The 19,266-nt window shown below is 40.8% G+C and overlaps 1 protein-coding gene across 2 annotated transcripts in view; it reads right to left on the bottom strand.

Moving 5' to 3' along the window:
• The window catches only part of LOC109040228 (RNA-binding protein 24), a 76,982-nt gene that overhangs the window by 12,284 nt on the left and 45,432 nt on the right, over positions 1-19,266 (bottom strand). For both annotated transcript variants that reach the window (XM_072297768.1, XM_019056060.2), the window contains exon 3: positions 18,435-18,492. In XM_072297768.1, coding sequence (XP_072153869.1) covers positions 18,435-18,492 — 58 coding nt within the window. The remainder of the gene's footprint in view (positions 1-18,434; positions 18,493-19,266) is intronic.

The following is a 19,266-nucleotide window of genomic DNA, read 5'->3' as shown; positions in this document are numbered from 1 at the left end:
GGTATGCACAACGACGAACACGGCAGAGGACGCCTCACATGACAGCCAGGATTTTTTAACAGGAAAAGATCGCGGGTGCCTGCGCCAATTCCAAGTCAGTGTTTTCGAGGAGGCCAAAAATAGCTGACGCTGCAGAGGAAGACGTCAAAACAAGAAACTTTTCCGCGCATTAATTTAGCCCGAGCAAGTTTAACGAAGCACGGTAAGAGACGGAAATTTGTCAGGTAGATATATTTTCTTAGCCACTCTATTTTTGAAATGACAAGACAAGAAGCGGCATAATAATGTCATACCAAAGCGCCTTTCTAAGGCGGAAGAATGAACCTTATTACCTCGTCTACGGGCCTACACGGACGCCGGGCCGCTTGGTTTCTCTCATTTGTCAAAATCCGATTTGTTCCATTACTTGTGATGTAGCGTGAAGTGATTCTTTTTGGCCGGCGTTTGTCGGTACCGTGCCGTCAAATAGAACCCCATTCGTTGGTTACTTACCCCTGACCAGAGAATCTTTTTAGCACTGCTAAGGTGACTTTACCGGATGACTTTTTAACCGATAACCGGCGAACTTTCTACCGCAGAGGTGACTTGAGGAGAAATGAGGTAAACACGGAAATCTTGGACGGGCAGTAACGTATAAACGCCAATGTAACCACGCCCCTTCGAAATCATTAAACATTGTATTAGTGGACTACTGGCAGAAGGGCATCGCTATGCGCTCATTCTGACTAGTTCGCCTTCAATTCTGAAGTAGGCAATGTCAGTGGCTGCGGAGCGGTAATAGTTGCTTGCAGCAATGTGACGGCGTTTACTCGTGTCAAACATGACACTGATGAACTATCTACTAACAATGCATCATTTTACACTCATTCTATCCAGTTCCACTCCAATACTGAGGTGATTTGAATGGCTTAAGAGCAGTGGGAAGATTACATCATCATTATGTAATTTATTTGTGTGTAGGCGCCTCTAAATAACCTTATTATTAATCAATTTTTGGGGATTTTCTTGTAAGTTTGAACTGTTCTGTAAAATATAATGTTAGTTTGAATTTGTTAAAAACATAACTTCGTACAAATTACGAAGAATTTCTGGTGAGGGAAATGGTACCGACGAGTAACGTTATATTTGATGATATACCAACGAATCACCACTTCGTTTTTTTTTTAGGGGGGGGGGGGATGGAAGGGGTGTAGGTGGTAGTATCTTGTGTGGTCCATCCTCCAAAAAGAAGGCAAAATTTAGAACAACACGCCCACGTACAGTACGCACTGCACACACGCATCAATACGTATACTTATTCTGATTCCGTCAAACTGCAACTAAGCACCCCCTAGTTTCTTCTTGACAAACAACGTATCTGGATTACGAATAAGTAAGGCCAAGTACGAACATTTTACAATCGTAAAGCTGAATGCTCTGACTTCAAATGAGTTTTCCATACTCCAATATATACAATCTGATTTACTAAATATTAGCTCCTATATCTGAAGTAAAATGCAAAACTTTCCTAAACCTAGAAACTCCGTATCAGCATTCGAATGTTGACAAATTTCCTTGCGAAAGTATTCATTTTTGCAGAAAACTCTGAATATTTTCCATGAAATTTTCAGGCTATTCAGGTCAAATTACCGACGAAATCCTCAGAAAAATCGGAAGAAAGGTATACACAAATTTCCCTGAGAATTCATCATTTGGCAACGCCTGATGGCTTATGCGGCGTTCTTCCGCGGCACGGCACACAGTGGATCGAGTCAATGGGAGAGGTCGGACAAAATTTGGAAACTTTAAACGCTTATAACTCCGTTTATACAAAACTTTCAGGTTTTAAAAGTGGTTTCATTGGTTTCCTGGTGAAATTTTCCACGATAAACACCCCTTGAAATTGAAAATGTGACGAAATGAAACTCCAAATTTGCAGCTTTAGTGAAAAATTTCATGTCCGACCTCTCAAATTGACTCGAACCACTGTGCGGCAGTGTAAACGATGGCCTATAATGGATCACATCCCGTGCAGTTCACCATCGATGAAACATCGAGCGAAAAATTTCACCGACAGACATTCAGCGTAAGAAAACGCCTCTCGGGAATACCGAATACCGTTCGGAGAAAATTTATTTATTCGAACAAAGGACGCCCGACGATTGGCGGAGGCACCCGGGCGGATAGAGGCGAATAAAAAGGGGAGTCTGCGTGGAGGTAAATGTAGACGCTGATGGGCGAGGGAAAACTGGTACCAGGTACGGAAAACGGGCTTGATTTTCGCTCGGGGGAGGAGGGGGCGGGGCAGGGGAGGAGTGGAGTCTGGCGGGCTGCATCTGCAAGGAGTAGGAGTGGCAAGGGGGGCTGAGCTGCGCAGTCGGGACGAGATAATCCAATGGCTAAACTCCGCCATGGCGACCAGGCGCGAGTCGCGAGTGTGAGGACCAATCCACCGTTGGCGCCGCGATATCCTCTTCTCTTCGTCCTCTCTTCCCACTGCGCACCGAAGCGCATTGTCGTGTCCACGTACGGATCCAATTGTCAGGATGAGATTCTCATCTCGAGAATCACGAGTCGTCATTTGGTGAACGGATAGATCGGATCGTCAAGTAAAAGCGGCATACTTATCGGACGAGTTTTGAAAAAAAGACTTGTATCTGCGGGTTCCGGATTTTCTATCATCGCTGAGAATGAGGCGCATAAGGGAAGGAGGAGAGGACAAACAAGGAAAAAGGAGAAGGAGAGGGAGAAGAAAAGCGAGAGAAGAAGAGGAAGAGGAGGAAAAAGACAAAGAAAAATAAATTCTTAATCTTCCACTCTTTCCTTTCCCTTCTGTTACTCTTTTCATTCTTGTACCTCTTCTTTATCTCTTTCATTTCATTTCCTATTATTATTATTCATCTCCCTTTTCTTCTCTACTATTCTATTTTCTCGTTCCCTCTCTTTTATCTGTCTTTCCCTCTTTTCGATGGTTCCCTTCAAATTCACTCTTTCTTCCTTTTATTTTTCCTCTTCTTCTACGCTTTCTTTCTATTCAAATTATTCTTCTTCTTGCTCTTTTTTCTTTCATTCCTCTTTCTAATTTTCTTTCATTTCTCCTTTTTTTCCTGGTCTACTTCTTCTCCTTTTTTTTACTTTTCCTTCTCGTCCTTTATCCTGTACTTCCTTTTTTCCTCCTTTTTTACTTTTCTCATTCATTCTTCTTCTGCTTATCTTCCTCCAGATTCCTGATACAACCTTGTCCGACAAATAGCAAGAGCTCTACGTCTACACTTCTACAGTCTGATCCTAAACGAGGCTTTTTCGAGAGTGTGAATTACACTTCGTCCAATCGGCTATCGGTGCGGCACCCCGAACACAACGGAAGGAAGGAGAAAAGGGAGAAGAAAAAAAAACCAAATTAATGATATGGAAGGGTAATATGTGGGGGAACATGAAACTGGGTTTATTAAATAACAATCCCCGCGAGCCAGATCCACCCTCTGTTTCCAGCCAACTATTTTAACTCCGAAGATGCGTGTTTGCATATACGCGAAAAAATGAAGGCGAGTTAGAGTTTTTCCCACGCGATGCAGCATGACACGACATATTTTTTGGGCTTTTACAACCCAATTTTAATGTATCAGGACAGTGGTACTTGATGTAAAAAATATATAAAATAAACGAAAGACTTTTTTTATACATAAAAATTGAATTCAATATGTACAATGAAAAACAAGCATGGTTATTTTGACTCCAGGGATCTTGAAACGTCTAGAAATGATGAAATTTCAACTTTTTTCCCCTTTTTTTTCTTGGAGGATGACAATACTTCCTCGCTACCCTAAGGGAGCGAGAAAGTAAAAACTCCGGCCGTTGAAGCCGTACTTACGGGGTATATAGATATATACCGTGCGCGTTTCGGACTCGGAGGCCAAAAGTTCCGGGGGCAGCACCCGGAGCTTTCAAAGCTACGGCTCTTGAACCTGAAACTTTCGACCTCTGAGCCCGGAACGGACGGTACGTCTTAGTACCCGTAACTTCTTTTTCAGTGTATTAAAATCCTAATAATTTGGACCGATTTTGACATTTGGACCGCGTTAAGCAGAAAGGAACCAAGCCACATCAGCTATTGCCAAATTTAATTGGGTAATTTAATTTTTTACATGAAAACGGTTGTGCGGATTTTCGTGCAAATTTCAGTGAAAATTCTCCATAGTGCGAAGCAAATTCCTTAAAATTTTCAAGGAAATCCGAACAAACGTTCTCTTGTAAAAAAAAATTACTGCCCAGTTAAACTTGGCAATAGCTGACGTGGCTTGGTTCCTTTCTGTTAAACTCGGTCCATTTATCACGATGAGTGTGTGTGTGTCTTGGGGCATAATACTTATATCGATCATCAGAAACTCGAATTGAAGAAAATTTCACTTGTATCGCTCCCTATCACCTACTATAATCCTAAAACAATGTTTTACGAATTGCATCCGTGCCGTATTTTGAGGCAAACTTTGTAATTTATAACGGGCAGCAGTTATAATAATATCGTATTATGAAGATGCAATTTATTGCGGGCTCAGCTATTCTTAAAAAAAGAAGAAAGGGATGTGCGTTGGTTAATAACTTTAAACAGAACGGCGCGGCGCTACAACATCGTTATGATAACTGGTTCGAGATTTTCGGACTCACACTTATACAGTTCCTTCAGTCCATCGGATATGCAATTTGATCTCCGGAAAGTTAAAATAGTTGCTTGAGGTTGGTAACTTCCAGCGACAGAGAGGTGCAGTCAATACAGTTGACAAGTCTCGGCACTGTAGTTTCTTTGAAGAATATTCATTGAAACTTTACTGTTCCAAATTAATTTTTCTATAGATTAATGCTACATTGTCAGGCATTATTTGCCTCTCTTTTTCTCATTTTTTTTCTGTTTCTGTGACCCAACGGCTCGTTGAGACATTAACCAAATTCACAATTACATAAATGAAGAAACCAACAAATAAACTTGAGCAGACTTCATTAGGACCATGAAAAAACCCGAGAAATTTCATAATAATCAAAGACTACTATGGAGAGACAGAAACTGCACACAACTTCCTAACCAGCAACGATGAGGTACAAATAATTGTAATTTTCAATGGAACGAGTAAGACTGCGTATACTCAAAACTCGACCCGAACGAGATTAATCAGAGTTAAGTATACATTTTTCAAGAATTTTTAAATTTCAAACGAAATATATCATTATTTCGCTGTGATAGGTGAAAATGAGAAAGATGAGTAAAGTGAGTAAAGTGAGTAAAGATGAGTAAAAATAAAACTTTATAAATTTTATATCCCCAGTGCATCTTTTTCGTAATAAATTTGCACCGTAGTAATTATGTCCCTGAAACCATTGTAAAAGGCACGAGGGTGAAAAAAAAATAACAAATAAAAATGAAGTGTTCAGTGGTAGGTGGGTCGACCCGCAGTCCAAACGCACCCTCTCAACAACAGCCATCCTCATAAGGCACCTCGTCTAACCAAAAAAAACGAGAAAGAAATGGGGCTGGGGGCAAGAGATGTAGCAAAAATAAATAAAAGGAGTTTATAAAAGTAAAAACATCGATTTTGCAAAAATGAAAAGAAAAAAAAGAAAAAAATCACTGAATTTACGACAAACAAAATAATTCATAAAAGGCCTACAAAGCAGTAACACACAGAAAAACGGTGACCGCAAACCAATTAATGTGAACGAAATTCACACATCAAACGTGCCACGTGATGGATGATTAGCCAAACACAAGAACTTAACAATGACTTTAAAAAAAGGAAAAAAGAATAATTATTGAAAAAGAAAAAAGAAAGAGGTATAAAGTGAAAATGGTAAAATTTAGAATGTGAATTAGAATTTGAATTCTGGTCGAGAAATTCTCATTCCTGCACCCTTGTTTACCCCTGCACATTGACGTCAACTGAATAGGAGGGTAGTTTCGGGCGAAGGGCGAAAGAGGGTGGAAATAAATGGAAGGGGACTAACTGAGCTCTAAAGCATATCGTGAAATTACATAGGGGTTGATGACCATGGAGGGGGGTGAAGAGGGGGTAAGAGATGATTCACGCGTTACCAGCGGCCCCAATGCGGCTTGGGTCCTCCGCTCTGTCGAATGTCGAACCCGAGTAGCTTTCGCCGTACTCTCAGAATGGACAAACAAAACCCACGCTATAGGCTCGTACACTTGTTCTATGAAAAAAATATCAAAACCGCTTCACAGGATATCCTCATTGTTTCAACTTTACGATTTTAGTTTTCTCCCTCTTGTTTCAAACTCGACTGACTCCTCCACACAATGCTTAACGGCTATGTTTATCGAACAAGACATTCTGCAAAATCGTATCGCACACATCGTCAAGATTACGGACGGATATGATGAGAGTTTTCTTTATTATAGCATTTTTTTGAGCAAGAGAAAATTCGCTGCTTCATTGAAGATGCAGGATGCCCGTTTAAGGTAGCATAGATTTCTCTCCATGGTCGTATAAGATCTCTTGAGCGTATACAATTTGTGCGGAAAGTTGAATATGATCGTGGTGTAGGAAATTTCACTAATACTTGTACCTCTTCCCGGGAAAAAATGAGAAAAAGAGGGGAGTGAGAAAAGAAAGAAAATAGGAGCTAGATAAACTTTAGAGAAACTCGTAAAATTTCTGAATTACCTATCAGAGGCGGTTTCAAGGTTCTCGGTGCCATTTGCAAATTATAAAAAAAAATAGTTCGCACCGAGTAAGAAGGGATAAGGAAGTCCGGGTGTTTTTGTATCACTATGAGACCCAATATTTTTTAAAAATCTCTTCTACAATACTTCAGGCCTCTTAGGGTTCGGTCGGCTGTCGTATACTCATTGATGATTACATTCCTATACTGTATGGAATGAGTGAAGGAACGATCACGCTCTCGCACTCTCGCGCTCGAGATTTCCCCCCCCCCCCCCCCCCCCCCTCTTCTCTAAAATCAGGTGATAAACTAATGTGTAGTACTCTATTTTTACATAAAATGAGAGCATAATATCATTTACTTGATGCTAGTGATACCTGAGACTACGCCTATAAGACTACGCTGTCATTGTTCTGACGCTGGGTCGCGCAGAAATGTCGAGTTCGGAGGGTATCGAGAGGAATTGAGAGTATGACAAAGAAACGCTCTAGGCGAGCAGATAGAGCGGGATTGCTGTGTATGTAGTTTAGTGATCTCTAGATCAATGAAGTCACTTGGTCTAGATCTGACTAATGTTTTTTATATGTTACAAGTGCTCTGTTAATTGTCGCTGAGAATCTTTTCCATCAGCGTTATAGAAGCTTTAATGGTTAGTGACGCTACTTATTGTGTGCATTGAATATTGCGTCTCGTATGTTGGAAAACTGTGTTAGCTGCAGGCATCTGTAGTATAATGAGGATAAATACGTACTGGATATAGATTGACGAACAGTGCACTCCGCTCACGCTCTGGTCTCTAGATATAGTTCGATAAGAGCTTAGATGATAGAAGTAGCATAAATGTGGATTGTAAGAATGTGAGAATAGTAAAAGAATCTCATAAGAGTAGAATGATAGTGCGAGAGAACTTGCTGAATGAGTTGTTAAAGTTTCTCCTTCTAGTGTCTTAGAGTGCATAAAGATTCTATATGTTGCTGATAAAGGTTGTGTATTTTTATTGGTATGATAAGTGTAAAATTTAGAATTTGCGCGTGACTTATCTTTGATCTTCAGTGAAATGATGAAAGAATAAGTTCAGGCGAAACGGTCATGCACGAGAGATGCGATTTGTATCAGGGGATCTCTGTTGTACGTATGTCGGTGCGAGCAAACGTGTAGTAAAGCCAGTGTTCTAGCTTGTGTCTCCAGATTAGTGTTCTGTAGAGCCGATGACGTCGCAGACATATAAACTCCCCACGATAGTGCACACCAATCAGCCCGACAGAATATGATGTTTAAGCAGTATATTATACGAGCCTGTGGATATCAAGCTTGTCGACACGATGTAGTCCTCGACGCAATAACAATAGAGGTACGTATATTGAGATCCTCCGAAACCGCGCAGTGCATTACTAAAATTTGTCCGAGTGGAATCAGGGCTCACGAGTATTTGCATAAAGTGAATCACATCAGTCATTGTATATCCTGATAGCGCAGAGCCATGAAATAACTATAGAGCGATTAAGAAGAGCGCTCATTAAGCCTATTTGACGGTGAATTATTCCAACAATCGTCGCGTGTTGCACATGCACCGATTTTGCACGCTGGACGATGTGTGTCAACGTTGAGTGGCATTTTTATGTTGACTATGATTCTCGCGTGTACGATCGTGTGTAAAGATCATATCAATTCTAAGTCGTCGCCGAGTGAGTGAAGATTTACACTGAATGCAGCGTATGCTCGCTAGTGTTCGATTAGAAGCAACGTGTCAATGGATGTTCCTCTTCTCTTTGAGCTGTAACCATAGAACTTCCACTGTGTCATATTTTGACACACCTTAAATTGGGTAGCACGTAATATTGTCGTAGTCACTATGACTATAGTGGCCTAGGTCCCTCTGTAACTCACACTGAGCTTGTGACAAATATCAGAGCTCTGTACCAGTGCTGATTCTATAGATGTGTATATCGTTAGACCATACTGAGAATCTTACAGACTCTATAGAAGTAGATAGAATTTATCTAATCATAGAGACTCACATGATAGTGCTAGATAGTAATAGAAAAACTGTCTATTGATGTGTGAGATATAGGAGGAGAGAGAGTGCCGTACTGTAAAGATGAGGTTTGTGATCTAGCTCGTCGACTGAGAGCAGAAGAGGGGCTCCATAAATTTCAGGCTGGTGACTATGATAATCTATAAAAAGTCTAATATGACGAGTGAAGTTCTCCCCATGTAAAATACTCTTTAATATCGTAGGCTGTTGACTAGAGTCGCCTGCCATATGTTGTTAATGTGCGTGAGTGAATTTTGAGTTAGATGTGTGTCGCTAACGTGTATGTAGTGTGGTCCCGCGCAGAGTCGTTAATCTGTGAGAAAGAACTCAAAGAGTGGATTATAGAGTCGCACTCAGATGCATCCGCTCTAAGCATGAGATTAGAGCTTGCGCAAGAGATAAGCGTCCCACTACCTTAGTATAGTCGTGACTGATGTCTCGCTGTGGTGTATGCCCCAAAACGCTAGCTAGTCCTGCTAGACGGCTCGAGCTCACGCACATTCGTCGAGCTTTGTGTGTGCGGTAGAAAAGATGATCACTGTCTTAGTAAAGGTCACTGTGTCTCTAAATGTGCAAAGGAATCTTCTGTGATTGAAAAAGGTAATTTATTTTTGAATATAGGTACCGATTCCGAATATGTTTTATAGTAGGTTAGCTACAATTTCTTCAAACTTTTCTCTGACCGAATGTGCAAATGTATCGAATGAAATCCTGTTGGGGTCATGCAGAGTGGATGAGGCTGAGAGATATTATCGCGTGCGAATGCCAGAGTTCACTGAAAACTTCGAGAGATTATCGAAGGAATCAGTTTGGCCAACGCAGACTGATGTGTCATACGGAACGTTCTTCCTCAGTACGGCATAACTAAGCCTTGATGCTCTCAAAGTTAATACTCCGCTCTGTGTTGTGTGTTTCTCCCCATCCCCTCACCGCCCCCCCCTTTCCACGTCCACCCTGCAATCACCCCCCCCCTCCCTATCCCCGTCCCCCCCCCCCCCGCAGTCCCCCCCAACGCCCCCCGACCCTCCCACCTCCCTGTCCCCACTCCCTAAACGCCCCGAGACACACCCTCTTCTACCTTCTCAGCCTCGCTCCGTAACACCCAGCATAGATATATTGTTCCCCTACTCACCATCACATTGTAGAGATGTAAGAGTCGAGAGATAGAGAGAGATGAATAAAAATCACTCCAGCGTTGACGCTAAGAGCGAAGTAAACTGCAGAATGGTTTGGAAGTGTCTCCATACGACGTCAATGATGTGTTGGCTATTGTCCTCACGTATAGGGTATTCCTTCTGCGGGCAATGCGACCCTGCTCGAAATTGAGGGTGTGCTCTCCAAAGTGTCTCGGTCAGATCGCAGCGTGATACAAGTCGGCTCAACAGAGTGTGATGATAATATATCGCGCACAACAATCACGCGAATGCTATCGCACGCTGGGACTGCAAGACTCGTTAGCACATATTTTGGCTCACTCTCTAAGCGAACTCAGAGATGCCTATTCGCATATCGATTTTCTTACGGATGAAGACGCGTGCTAGTTGTCAATATGGCTGAAATATCTCCGCAGTCTATGATTCTAAGGTAGAAAGCTCTTGTAGTGGCGCGTCACGAGATACAGCCCTTACGACAACAAAAGCACGAAGATCGAATCTACCAAACAGGTCAAGGCACATGTTCGGGATTGAGTGTAATGTAGGAGGAATCTCTCCAAAGTCGCAGGCTGTGACGTACACCAGACTGAAGCAAATAGACCTGTGTCTGATGTAGTGCGAGGCACGGAGAGGAGAGAAGTGGTGTTAATGTGTCTCAACTCGTGTTGGAGCAGGTACGAGTATGATTAGAGATAATTAGATTAATGTGTGTATAAGATATCTCCTATAGATGACTTGAACCAGAAGTTGATATATTGCCACATAGAAGATCAAAAGGAACATGCATGCCTAGCGGAAATGGTACATCCTAAATAAAGACAGAGAGAAAAGCCATTGTCAGAGTAAAGACGCGAGCGGGCTAGTTGTTATTGTGCCTAGCTATCAAATGTGTGTCATGTCATGTGCCATGGCGAGTAGACTTTAGAAGTGCATAAATTTGATATGTGTGTATAAATTTGTATCTGTGTGTTGGTAGAGGAAAGAGTTATGTGTGGGTAAGAAAATTAGTAATTACAGTCCCAATGTGTTCCCTACTGAGAGAAATTATGTGTAGTACTGTGTTCCAAGTATGTGGTTGACTGCAAAACGTGAGTTGTTATTAACGCCTGGTGTCTCACTGGTCATATTTAAGAGCTAGGAAAAAATGCATGCTGTGTGATGCTGTGTCTATCCCCTGCTGCCAGTTCGCATGCGAACATCCATTGCACGTCACAAGGCGCAAATCTACGCCAAATGTTCATGCCAGAATAAGTGTCTCGCAGTACACAGCGTTGCTCAGGCTCTTGGCAGATTAGTGCATAGTGTGATATCTGAGAAGCAGAGAGACCGTGGGTATCTACGTTGTACCAGAAAAGACTTTTTCTATTTGCGCTCTCTCTTCGCAATGGAAGGTGAAACAAGAGAAAAAGTTGCAAACAAGACGCAAAGAAAAGGCGTTGATGATTTCACGCAAGAGAGTCTTATAAACTCAACGTTCCTCTGTTTTTTCATCTCCAAGACCGATTAGGAGAACTTAACTTGTTACAAAAACAATCCTCCAGTTAATACAGTGAAATGCGAAAACTGAAAGGATAGTAATTACTGTTTAATCCGTTCGTCCTCTCGGTCGAAATAATGTGAGAAGACGCTACGCCAAGCAGTGCCACATGCACAGTTGTGTCTATCTGAGTATGTGAGTCATCGATGCAGTTGTTAGAGGGAGCATGTGGTGTGTCGCCACAGAGAATGGTTAGAGAGAGAGGAATATGATAGCGCATCAGAGACACAGCGCTCCACGGCTAAACATTAGCAGTGTGTGCTAATAATGGTATAAAAGTGCTGAGCGAGATTGAGAAGTGGATAGAACTGACTAAAGAGTATTAGAATGTATAGAGACACTGTATTCATTCGGTTTGTGTGCTAGATAGATCTGAGCCATTATTCGAGGGCCCGATTCAGTGCCTGTCTCATCTAAGACTCACATCGATATAGATGAGTTTAAGAAGAAAGTAGAGCAGTGTTTCCAAGAGGAAATGTAGGCAGGATGACGTCTACTAGACGATACATTTCCTCACTTTTGGGAATATCGATTTCTATACACCAGTTTACATAACAGGAAAAAATTAAGATACCTTCGCGAAACTTGAGCTCATTATAACACACTCTCATGGAACTGAGACACGATGTGTGTGAAGATTATTGTAGTACCCACAAATTCTGAAACACATCATTGATTAGTCTTCGCTCCGAGAGATATGATCCATGAAGGTCCTCATTTGAGACAGACTTGGCTAAAACGAAACCTCCATGAACGTGGAGAAGATGTACAGTATTTGTCCTCGGCACGTCTCAGCATAGCTGCATAGACTATGCAGTGGATGGGATGCTATTCTAGAGCAAGAGACTGAGGGGGTTGAGGCGGGAAAAGCCAGGGCAGGAAGGGCTTCGTTATATATGTTCAGATAGGATTAAAATGTAGCAGAAGGAATGAGTTATAGAGTGTATACGTAGTAACGTCCAATCTCGCGGTGTAACCATCGCGAGTCGGGCTGTGGATTTATGTTCTAAGTACTCGATGTTTCTCTAGATGTCACGCCGCCTCTTCGTGGCCAGGTGCGCTCCTAGTATCTCAAGCTACATTATGTCTAGACACAGACAGCGCTACGAGCACGTCGCTTCGGCGTCCTTCTGAGATTGCGTGATGTGTGTCTGAAATGTACTCTTACGTTTGACTTCCTGGTGTGACGTGTTTTGATCAGTATTATCCCCCGTTCTTGATGTGTGGTATAGGTCTGCATTGTAATTGTCGCGCGAAACTTCCAATTTTGCTGACTCTCCATGACCGCCAAAATATCCCCCGAGAACGCTATCTCACAGGACGCAGGAAAGCGCCTCAGAGAAACAGAATCTCTCAAGCCTCGCATCTGAGCAAGTAGCTCTCCTGTTAACTTAAGTGAGTAGTCGCGTGTGCTTAATTATTGAATGCCATTTCGTGTTGCTTGGTTATGACGCTGTCGTTCCGTAGAGAGACAAATATAGTTATTGCGATGTCGAGTGATTCTTCATTTTTCTTTTAGAAGATTAGCCTGAGAGAATTGCCGTAGTCATTGTGTTACGATCCACAATGATTGCGCATCTGAGATCAAAGATGAGCTAGAACTCAGTATGAAGACTCGGAGAAGATGGATATATAGAGTCACGGAAGTTAGTGTCAGCGACCTGCCCTGGAGGCAGGCGGAAGACAGGGTTCAATGGCGGTTATGTTGTGTGCCGGGGTAAAAGTGTGTTAAGGACGGGAGTTCCGCTGAGTGATAAGCTCTTAGCTATACTTATTGAGAGAATGTACAAAGAAGACTCAGTGTATAAGAGACTCTCATGAGCCAGTGTGTATTGTAGGATGTCAATCTAAAGCCTGTTGCTATACTGAAATTTGTGCGCGCTGTGCATATTTGATGAACGCTCCATCTCCCGGAGTGATCTCGCACAAAAGTTTGTACTAAATATTAGCGATATCTGAGGCACGCTCTCTCGTCTCTCTCCTAGTTGCTTGTGACGTGAGAGTTTACTCTATATAAAAATTAAGTGTAAAATAAACCAGTTCAGTTTCCGCCTCTCGCGAGATCCGGGAGCGAATAGAGATCATATATCTAATGAGAAAGGATCGACTCTCAGAGATAATTAACCGAACTTGATGTTGTATGATTTGAGATTTTAGTAGAGATGATGTAGTGTTGTTTTTTTGTATGTTAGTAGTTTTGAATGAGTAATTATTTTAATTAGGAAAGAGGATGCAGAGATGACGCTCTAAAAGATGACTGAAGTCTGTTATCCAGAAGATATGTGAACACATTTTGAGGATCTCTGTTCCCGAGAGAAGATCTATGAGAGAAAAATTCAGAGTGGAATTGTGACTATGCTAAGAAATCTAATGTATACCCTCTGAGTCTGTATTACGCGCGCCCCTAGGTGCTCAGATCTCAGTGTATGACTCGCTAACTACACCCGAGGGAGATATCTTTGGTTGTGCTAGCATTAGAGATATTATGACTCGCGCTGGCTTACACTACTGTTCTGTTCAAGGATGACTCTTAGAGAATGTTGAATTTGTGGCGCAATCGTGGAATCTCTATGAGGTTAGTGTGCCGCGCGCATGCGGAAAAGCTTGCTCCCAGATGCTGCGCCATAGGCTTATACCAGTACTCTCGTACAGGTACATGTGTGCTGCTGTGCTCTATTGGAGGTCCGCTATTAGACGGCACTGTATTAGTAATGTCCAGTCTCTCGCGGTGTTTAGACAATTTGAGCTGTGTGCGTGTAGCAGAATGAACCGTAGCTGTGTTTTATGAGTAAACACGATCTTACGTGCTTAAATTCTTCCTCCTGCCGCAGTAATCCCTTGATGGTGTCTTAGCTCTGTTATGATAGTGAATGGCGGTGTCTCTTCCTATCGTTTAAACTATCTATCCTCATTGAGATTTGCGGCTCAAAGATCAGCTTACGCTCTCTCGTGTGTCGTGTGTTCGTAAAAGAGCTCAGTGTATAGACGTAATAAGCCCTTTGTTTAGAGGGAACAGAGGACTACGTGCCGTAGTTCTCTCGCTCTCGCGTATTGTCATTACATTTATGTCAAGGATACACTCTTGATTGTCGTTTATTTTGATGATGCGCCAAAGACGTTGTTGAAGTATGTACGGGTCGATTGATAGTTTTGTCTCGAAACCATGGTGCATCTGAGCGGTGAGATATTTATTATGTGTCATAGTCTATGATATAGTCAGTTGCATACTGGACATATACCTGTACACATTGTTGTACTAAGACCCGCACTTGTCCATATCAAACATTCAACAACAATGCTCGCGAACGTTGTGATCTGGATGTTAAGGAGAAAAGCTGTTTACATAGTGCGGCACGGACGCTTTTTGAGTGACGAAAGGATCTGAAGAAATGATCGATGATGCCCCTTCAAATGTCTACGATGTTTGAAATCGTACGAATAGATAAATCTGTCTTGGGTGATGCGAATAGTGATGTGCTGAGACAATATCGCCTGGCTGAAGCTCAGAGTACGGCGTCTCGGTTCTGTCTCTCAATAGAAGAAGAATAGCATTAGAGAATGTTGCAGATTCTACTATGTTGTAATGGAGACTCGATTTGTGCGCTGTAATCTACGCAAATAAGACTCGGCAATGAACGTTGTTGTAGTAGTAGCTCTCGACGGCTCATCTGGTCCGCGATGTGTACGGTGTCATGCCGACGGACGTAGAAGCTGCGTCACTGTAGAGAGCACATAGGGTGAGTATGTGAGTGTGAGTGAGTTGCCGCGCAAGGTCACCCGGCAACTTCAACTGTCTCGATTATTCGGGCATGGTGGCTGAAGTATAGCGTCATAACTGGATACATAGGACCATGCAGGTATGACGTGATGTAGTGTGCATCTAAGTGTAAGTGTTTGTATTTATGACCTTCATGGAATTGCGATTGTCGTTGCATTGTCGTAGTCGCTATCTATCTCTAGATACAATCGGACGGCTTGTTGTTTGCGCGTGAGTGTCTTCTCTAGACCAAACTGAACATGCTTTAGTGTCCCAGCTGGTTCGTCTTTGTGCCGATGAAGCGTAAGTCTCCAATTATCAAATCTTACTATACGCACTTAAGACGCGGCAGTGCATGTTCAATATATTTAGTAGTAGAAGATGTGTAAGTGAAGAGATCAGCGTGAGAGATCCTAGCTCGAACTTTTTTACTGGATGATGCTGTTAGATTTGATGTGATCTAGAGAGTGCGTGATCGCTTATTAGTCCAGAGATTGGTTCATTTACGGTGTCATGATCGGATTCATACAGATTGTGTCGTTATCATAGCTGTTTTGATCTGCGTGCCCCGTTTATTTGTAGTCCCCCGCGTATTACGGCTGGTCTGATGATAGAATGACTGAGGTGTTAGAGACGGGCAGCTCGTTCGCCCCTAGGTTCGTATTTTCAAAAATTTCTGGCCGAATCTTCTCCACCCCTCCTCCGATCATCCTATTTTAAACTATTAGTACAACGTAGCATTATCAGATGGATCCAAAGAAAGTAATTGGCAACACTGTTGACTCTGTTTTTCCCCCATTCTGATAATTAATTAGAAATACATCTACCGGCAAATTTACCGGGAAAGCTTCTCTCGTCGCTTCAGCGGTAGTAATTTTAAATATGACAGTCGTGTTTTGAGAGACTGTGGCGATTTGATAAAAAACAACTAAAAAGGTCTCAAAATTAATACGACTTTTGTTGATTTTCAGTACTTTATTCAGTCTAGAGATTCATGTTTAGAGGCCAAGAGCTGAAGAGTGTAATAGCGTTGATTTTTCATTTTACATTAAGTAGGTAAAGGATAAGTTTAAATACAGTAAAAATCGAGTAGAGATAGTGAAAAAAATACCTAGACATAACAATAGAAAAGAAGAACACTTGATTTTGCCCTATACATTACGTCAGAGGAGATTGAAATAACGAGGCTCTTAAAACCGGTATTGTTCTATTTTTGCCCATTCATGATTCAACAATTCTTCTGGAATACCACATTTCAGAGGAAGTGCGGATTTTGGGCCAAGTTTCGTGCGAACTTGTAAAAACTTAAATTTATTGCCAAAACAAGTTTATTAATATAGGGGCGCGGGTACGGAGAGCCTGAGAAAATTAAGTTTTCTGCATTAAGAAACCAAAAACGAGAACGAAAATAATTATCTTTGAGTTCGAACGTTGGAGCACATGAGTCCTCTTGAGTTTTACACGTAAAACTCAAGAGGTGTGAACTTACAGATATTTGAGTGCTTCTCAATTCTAATTTCCTTTCACTAGTTTAATTAGCTAAAGAATTTTTTTTTTTTTTTTTTTAATGAGGACATGGGACTCTGACAATGAGCTAATTTTACGCAGTGAAATAAAATATTACAGAGAGAGCATTAAAAATCGAATCAATTGATTGGGGACATGGGAAACTATGACAGGAATTGGAGTCTTATTGACCTTCCTCATACTTTTCGCTGATCTGCATGGTATTTAAAATCGTAGACAAATAGAGAAGGGGGAGGGGAGAGAGAGAGGCTACGTGATCCGGTCAAAAATTAAATGTTAAGACCATTAAAGATGTGGAAAGTTGATTGATGGCAACCATCATTCAAAATTGAAGATTTCGACTTGTGGTTTGGTATAGAAGTTTAGTGCAGTAAAATGAACTAATATTGCGGTATTACTGGTTTTTATTCAAAGTTTGGAACGACGTGAATGATTCATGTATTTGCATTGTTCAATTTGCTTCTGCCTTGAGTTACAATGGGCGAATGATACGGAGAGTGTTTTATGAATTTATATTTTTCTACGATGACACACTCCATACATACAATGCTATGAAATTAAACAAAAATTAATTCACGCGAGAAAAAATTAGAAATGATTTAAATCTTGTAAACTGTTACTAAACTGCAAATCCTGATTTAACTTGCACAACTTATTGAAGGCTAGTGATCTTTCACCCCGTGGTGATTTTGAGAAAGAAGTGATTCTCAAACCATCAATGTACATTCATACCTCTTTGAATGGTCGTTAACTGATCCTGCTACTTTGAATCTAGCTATATCGTTTATGATATTTAAAGAGCTAAATGTTCTTGACCTTGTTTAATTATGCCACATTCTGACATAATGTAGTGAGACCTACACTTAAATTCATTTTTCCAACAAAAATCCGATCAAATCTTAATTTAATCAAAATTTTATTTGTTGAAATAGATACACAAGGTTTTGGTACCTCTGGATTTTTTTATTTTTAAAATTGCACTTCATTCTTTTACGTTTAGTCATTGTTGGTTCTCACGGTACCTGAGTTAGGCCATGTCACAAATTTCAACATTAAAAACCAGATGACTTGAAACTCTTCTATACAACAAGTAAATATATGAATTCTTCAAGTACACTTCCGAATACCAATCAATGTATATTTGTAAAATTTATTTTTAGAAGAGTAAAAATAAATAAATTAAAGAGAGAAAAGAAACTCATTGACGTAAATAGGACGTGAATGGGACATAAACATGACTAGAGGAGGGGCTAATGACGATGTTTACTAAAATTCAATTTCCTCCACTCGTTAAAAGGTAATTTTTCACGTCATACATGCTCATTGAATGCATTGTATTGCTGCATCGAAATTGTGTAGACGTTAAATTACGCAGCAGTCCTTGGAAAGTGGATTGAAAAGCGAATTTTTGATAGAAAACTTTCATCATTTAGCACGGCTAACAGAAATATTATTCACTGTATATTGTGCCACATGGAAGATTGAAGTAGAGATTTAAAAAAAAAAGGTGTAAGAGAGAAGTGGAAAAATAATTATTTGATTGAAAGGCGTATTTAATGTTGAAAAATGTGAAATGGTACAGATTAAATAAACAGGTAGAGTAGTTTGTTTTTATAAGCATAAAATCCTAGTCAATTCTAGAGACCATGCACCCTTCGGAAAAAGTTTCAAGTGTATAATAGGTGCTTGAAAATGGATGGCCTAGATTGATGAGGTTTTTGCCGTAAAAACTCAATACTCGTTAAGATTAGTCATCTTATGAAGGGAAAAACTCACCCATATTGTCCTGGTAACACCGTGGGATATCCAGCTCTTAGGCCGGGGAACGTGAAAGCTGGAACAGAGATAAAAGACGCACATGAGTAAGTTCAAAGTTCAAAGGAATGGTGTATTGCAATAGTGATCAATGTTAAACTTAGAAAAACAACCTGCGAGGTATCGAATGAGTATTTTACGCTTGTATGATGGAACTGACACCCTCTAAAATTGAAAAATATTCCGAAGTAGCCCCCTCCTCATGTGCTTCCAAAGCGGACGCGAAGACTTTAAATACCAAATCTATTCAACGCGCGGTTTAAGGTAATTCAAGTTATATTTAGCAACGCATCATCAGTGAAACTGCGAAATCTGAGTTATTAAAAATTAAACAGAATTTTAAAAATCTCTAACCATAAGACGTATTTTTTGCAAAAAAAAAAAAAAAAAAAAAAAAAAAAAAAAAAAAAAAACATAAGAGATACTAATGTGTTTAACAACATGAAACATCGAGAATTATCAGGGGAGACCTTGAAAAACGTCGTGGATCTGACTTCAGCTCACTGTGGGTTTGCCTTCAGTTTTGAGTGTAGGCAACCCGAGTTCCCACGTGGTCGAATAGGGGTATCACTCTCAAATGTCACCAAGAAAGCGAGAAGACGAGTAAACAATCGTGGCAAGAAGCGGTGACTTCACCTCGTATTTTGTTTTATTTTTTGCGAGATATTTCGCTGCATATCATTTTGAAATCAACGTGTAAACATCACATTCCTTGATTAGTCCTGTGTTTGTAGATCAAGGTATTCGTATGATTAAGAATTCATTAATACACATATCTAAATTAATGAATGAA

Source organism: Bemisia tabaci, chromosome 3 (genome assembly GCF_918797505.1).
Source record: "Bemisia tabaci chromosome 3, PGI_BMITA_v3".
NCBI lineage: Eukaryota > Metazoa > Arthropoda > Insecta > Hemiptera > Aleyrodidae > Bemisia > Bemisia tabaci.
This window is presented reverse-complemented; position numbering and strand designations above follow the sequence as displayed.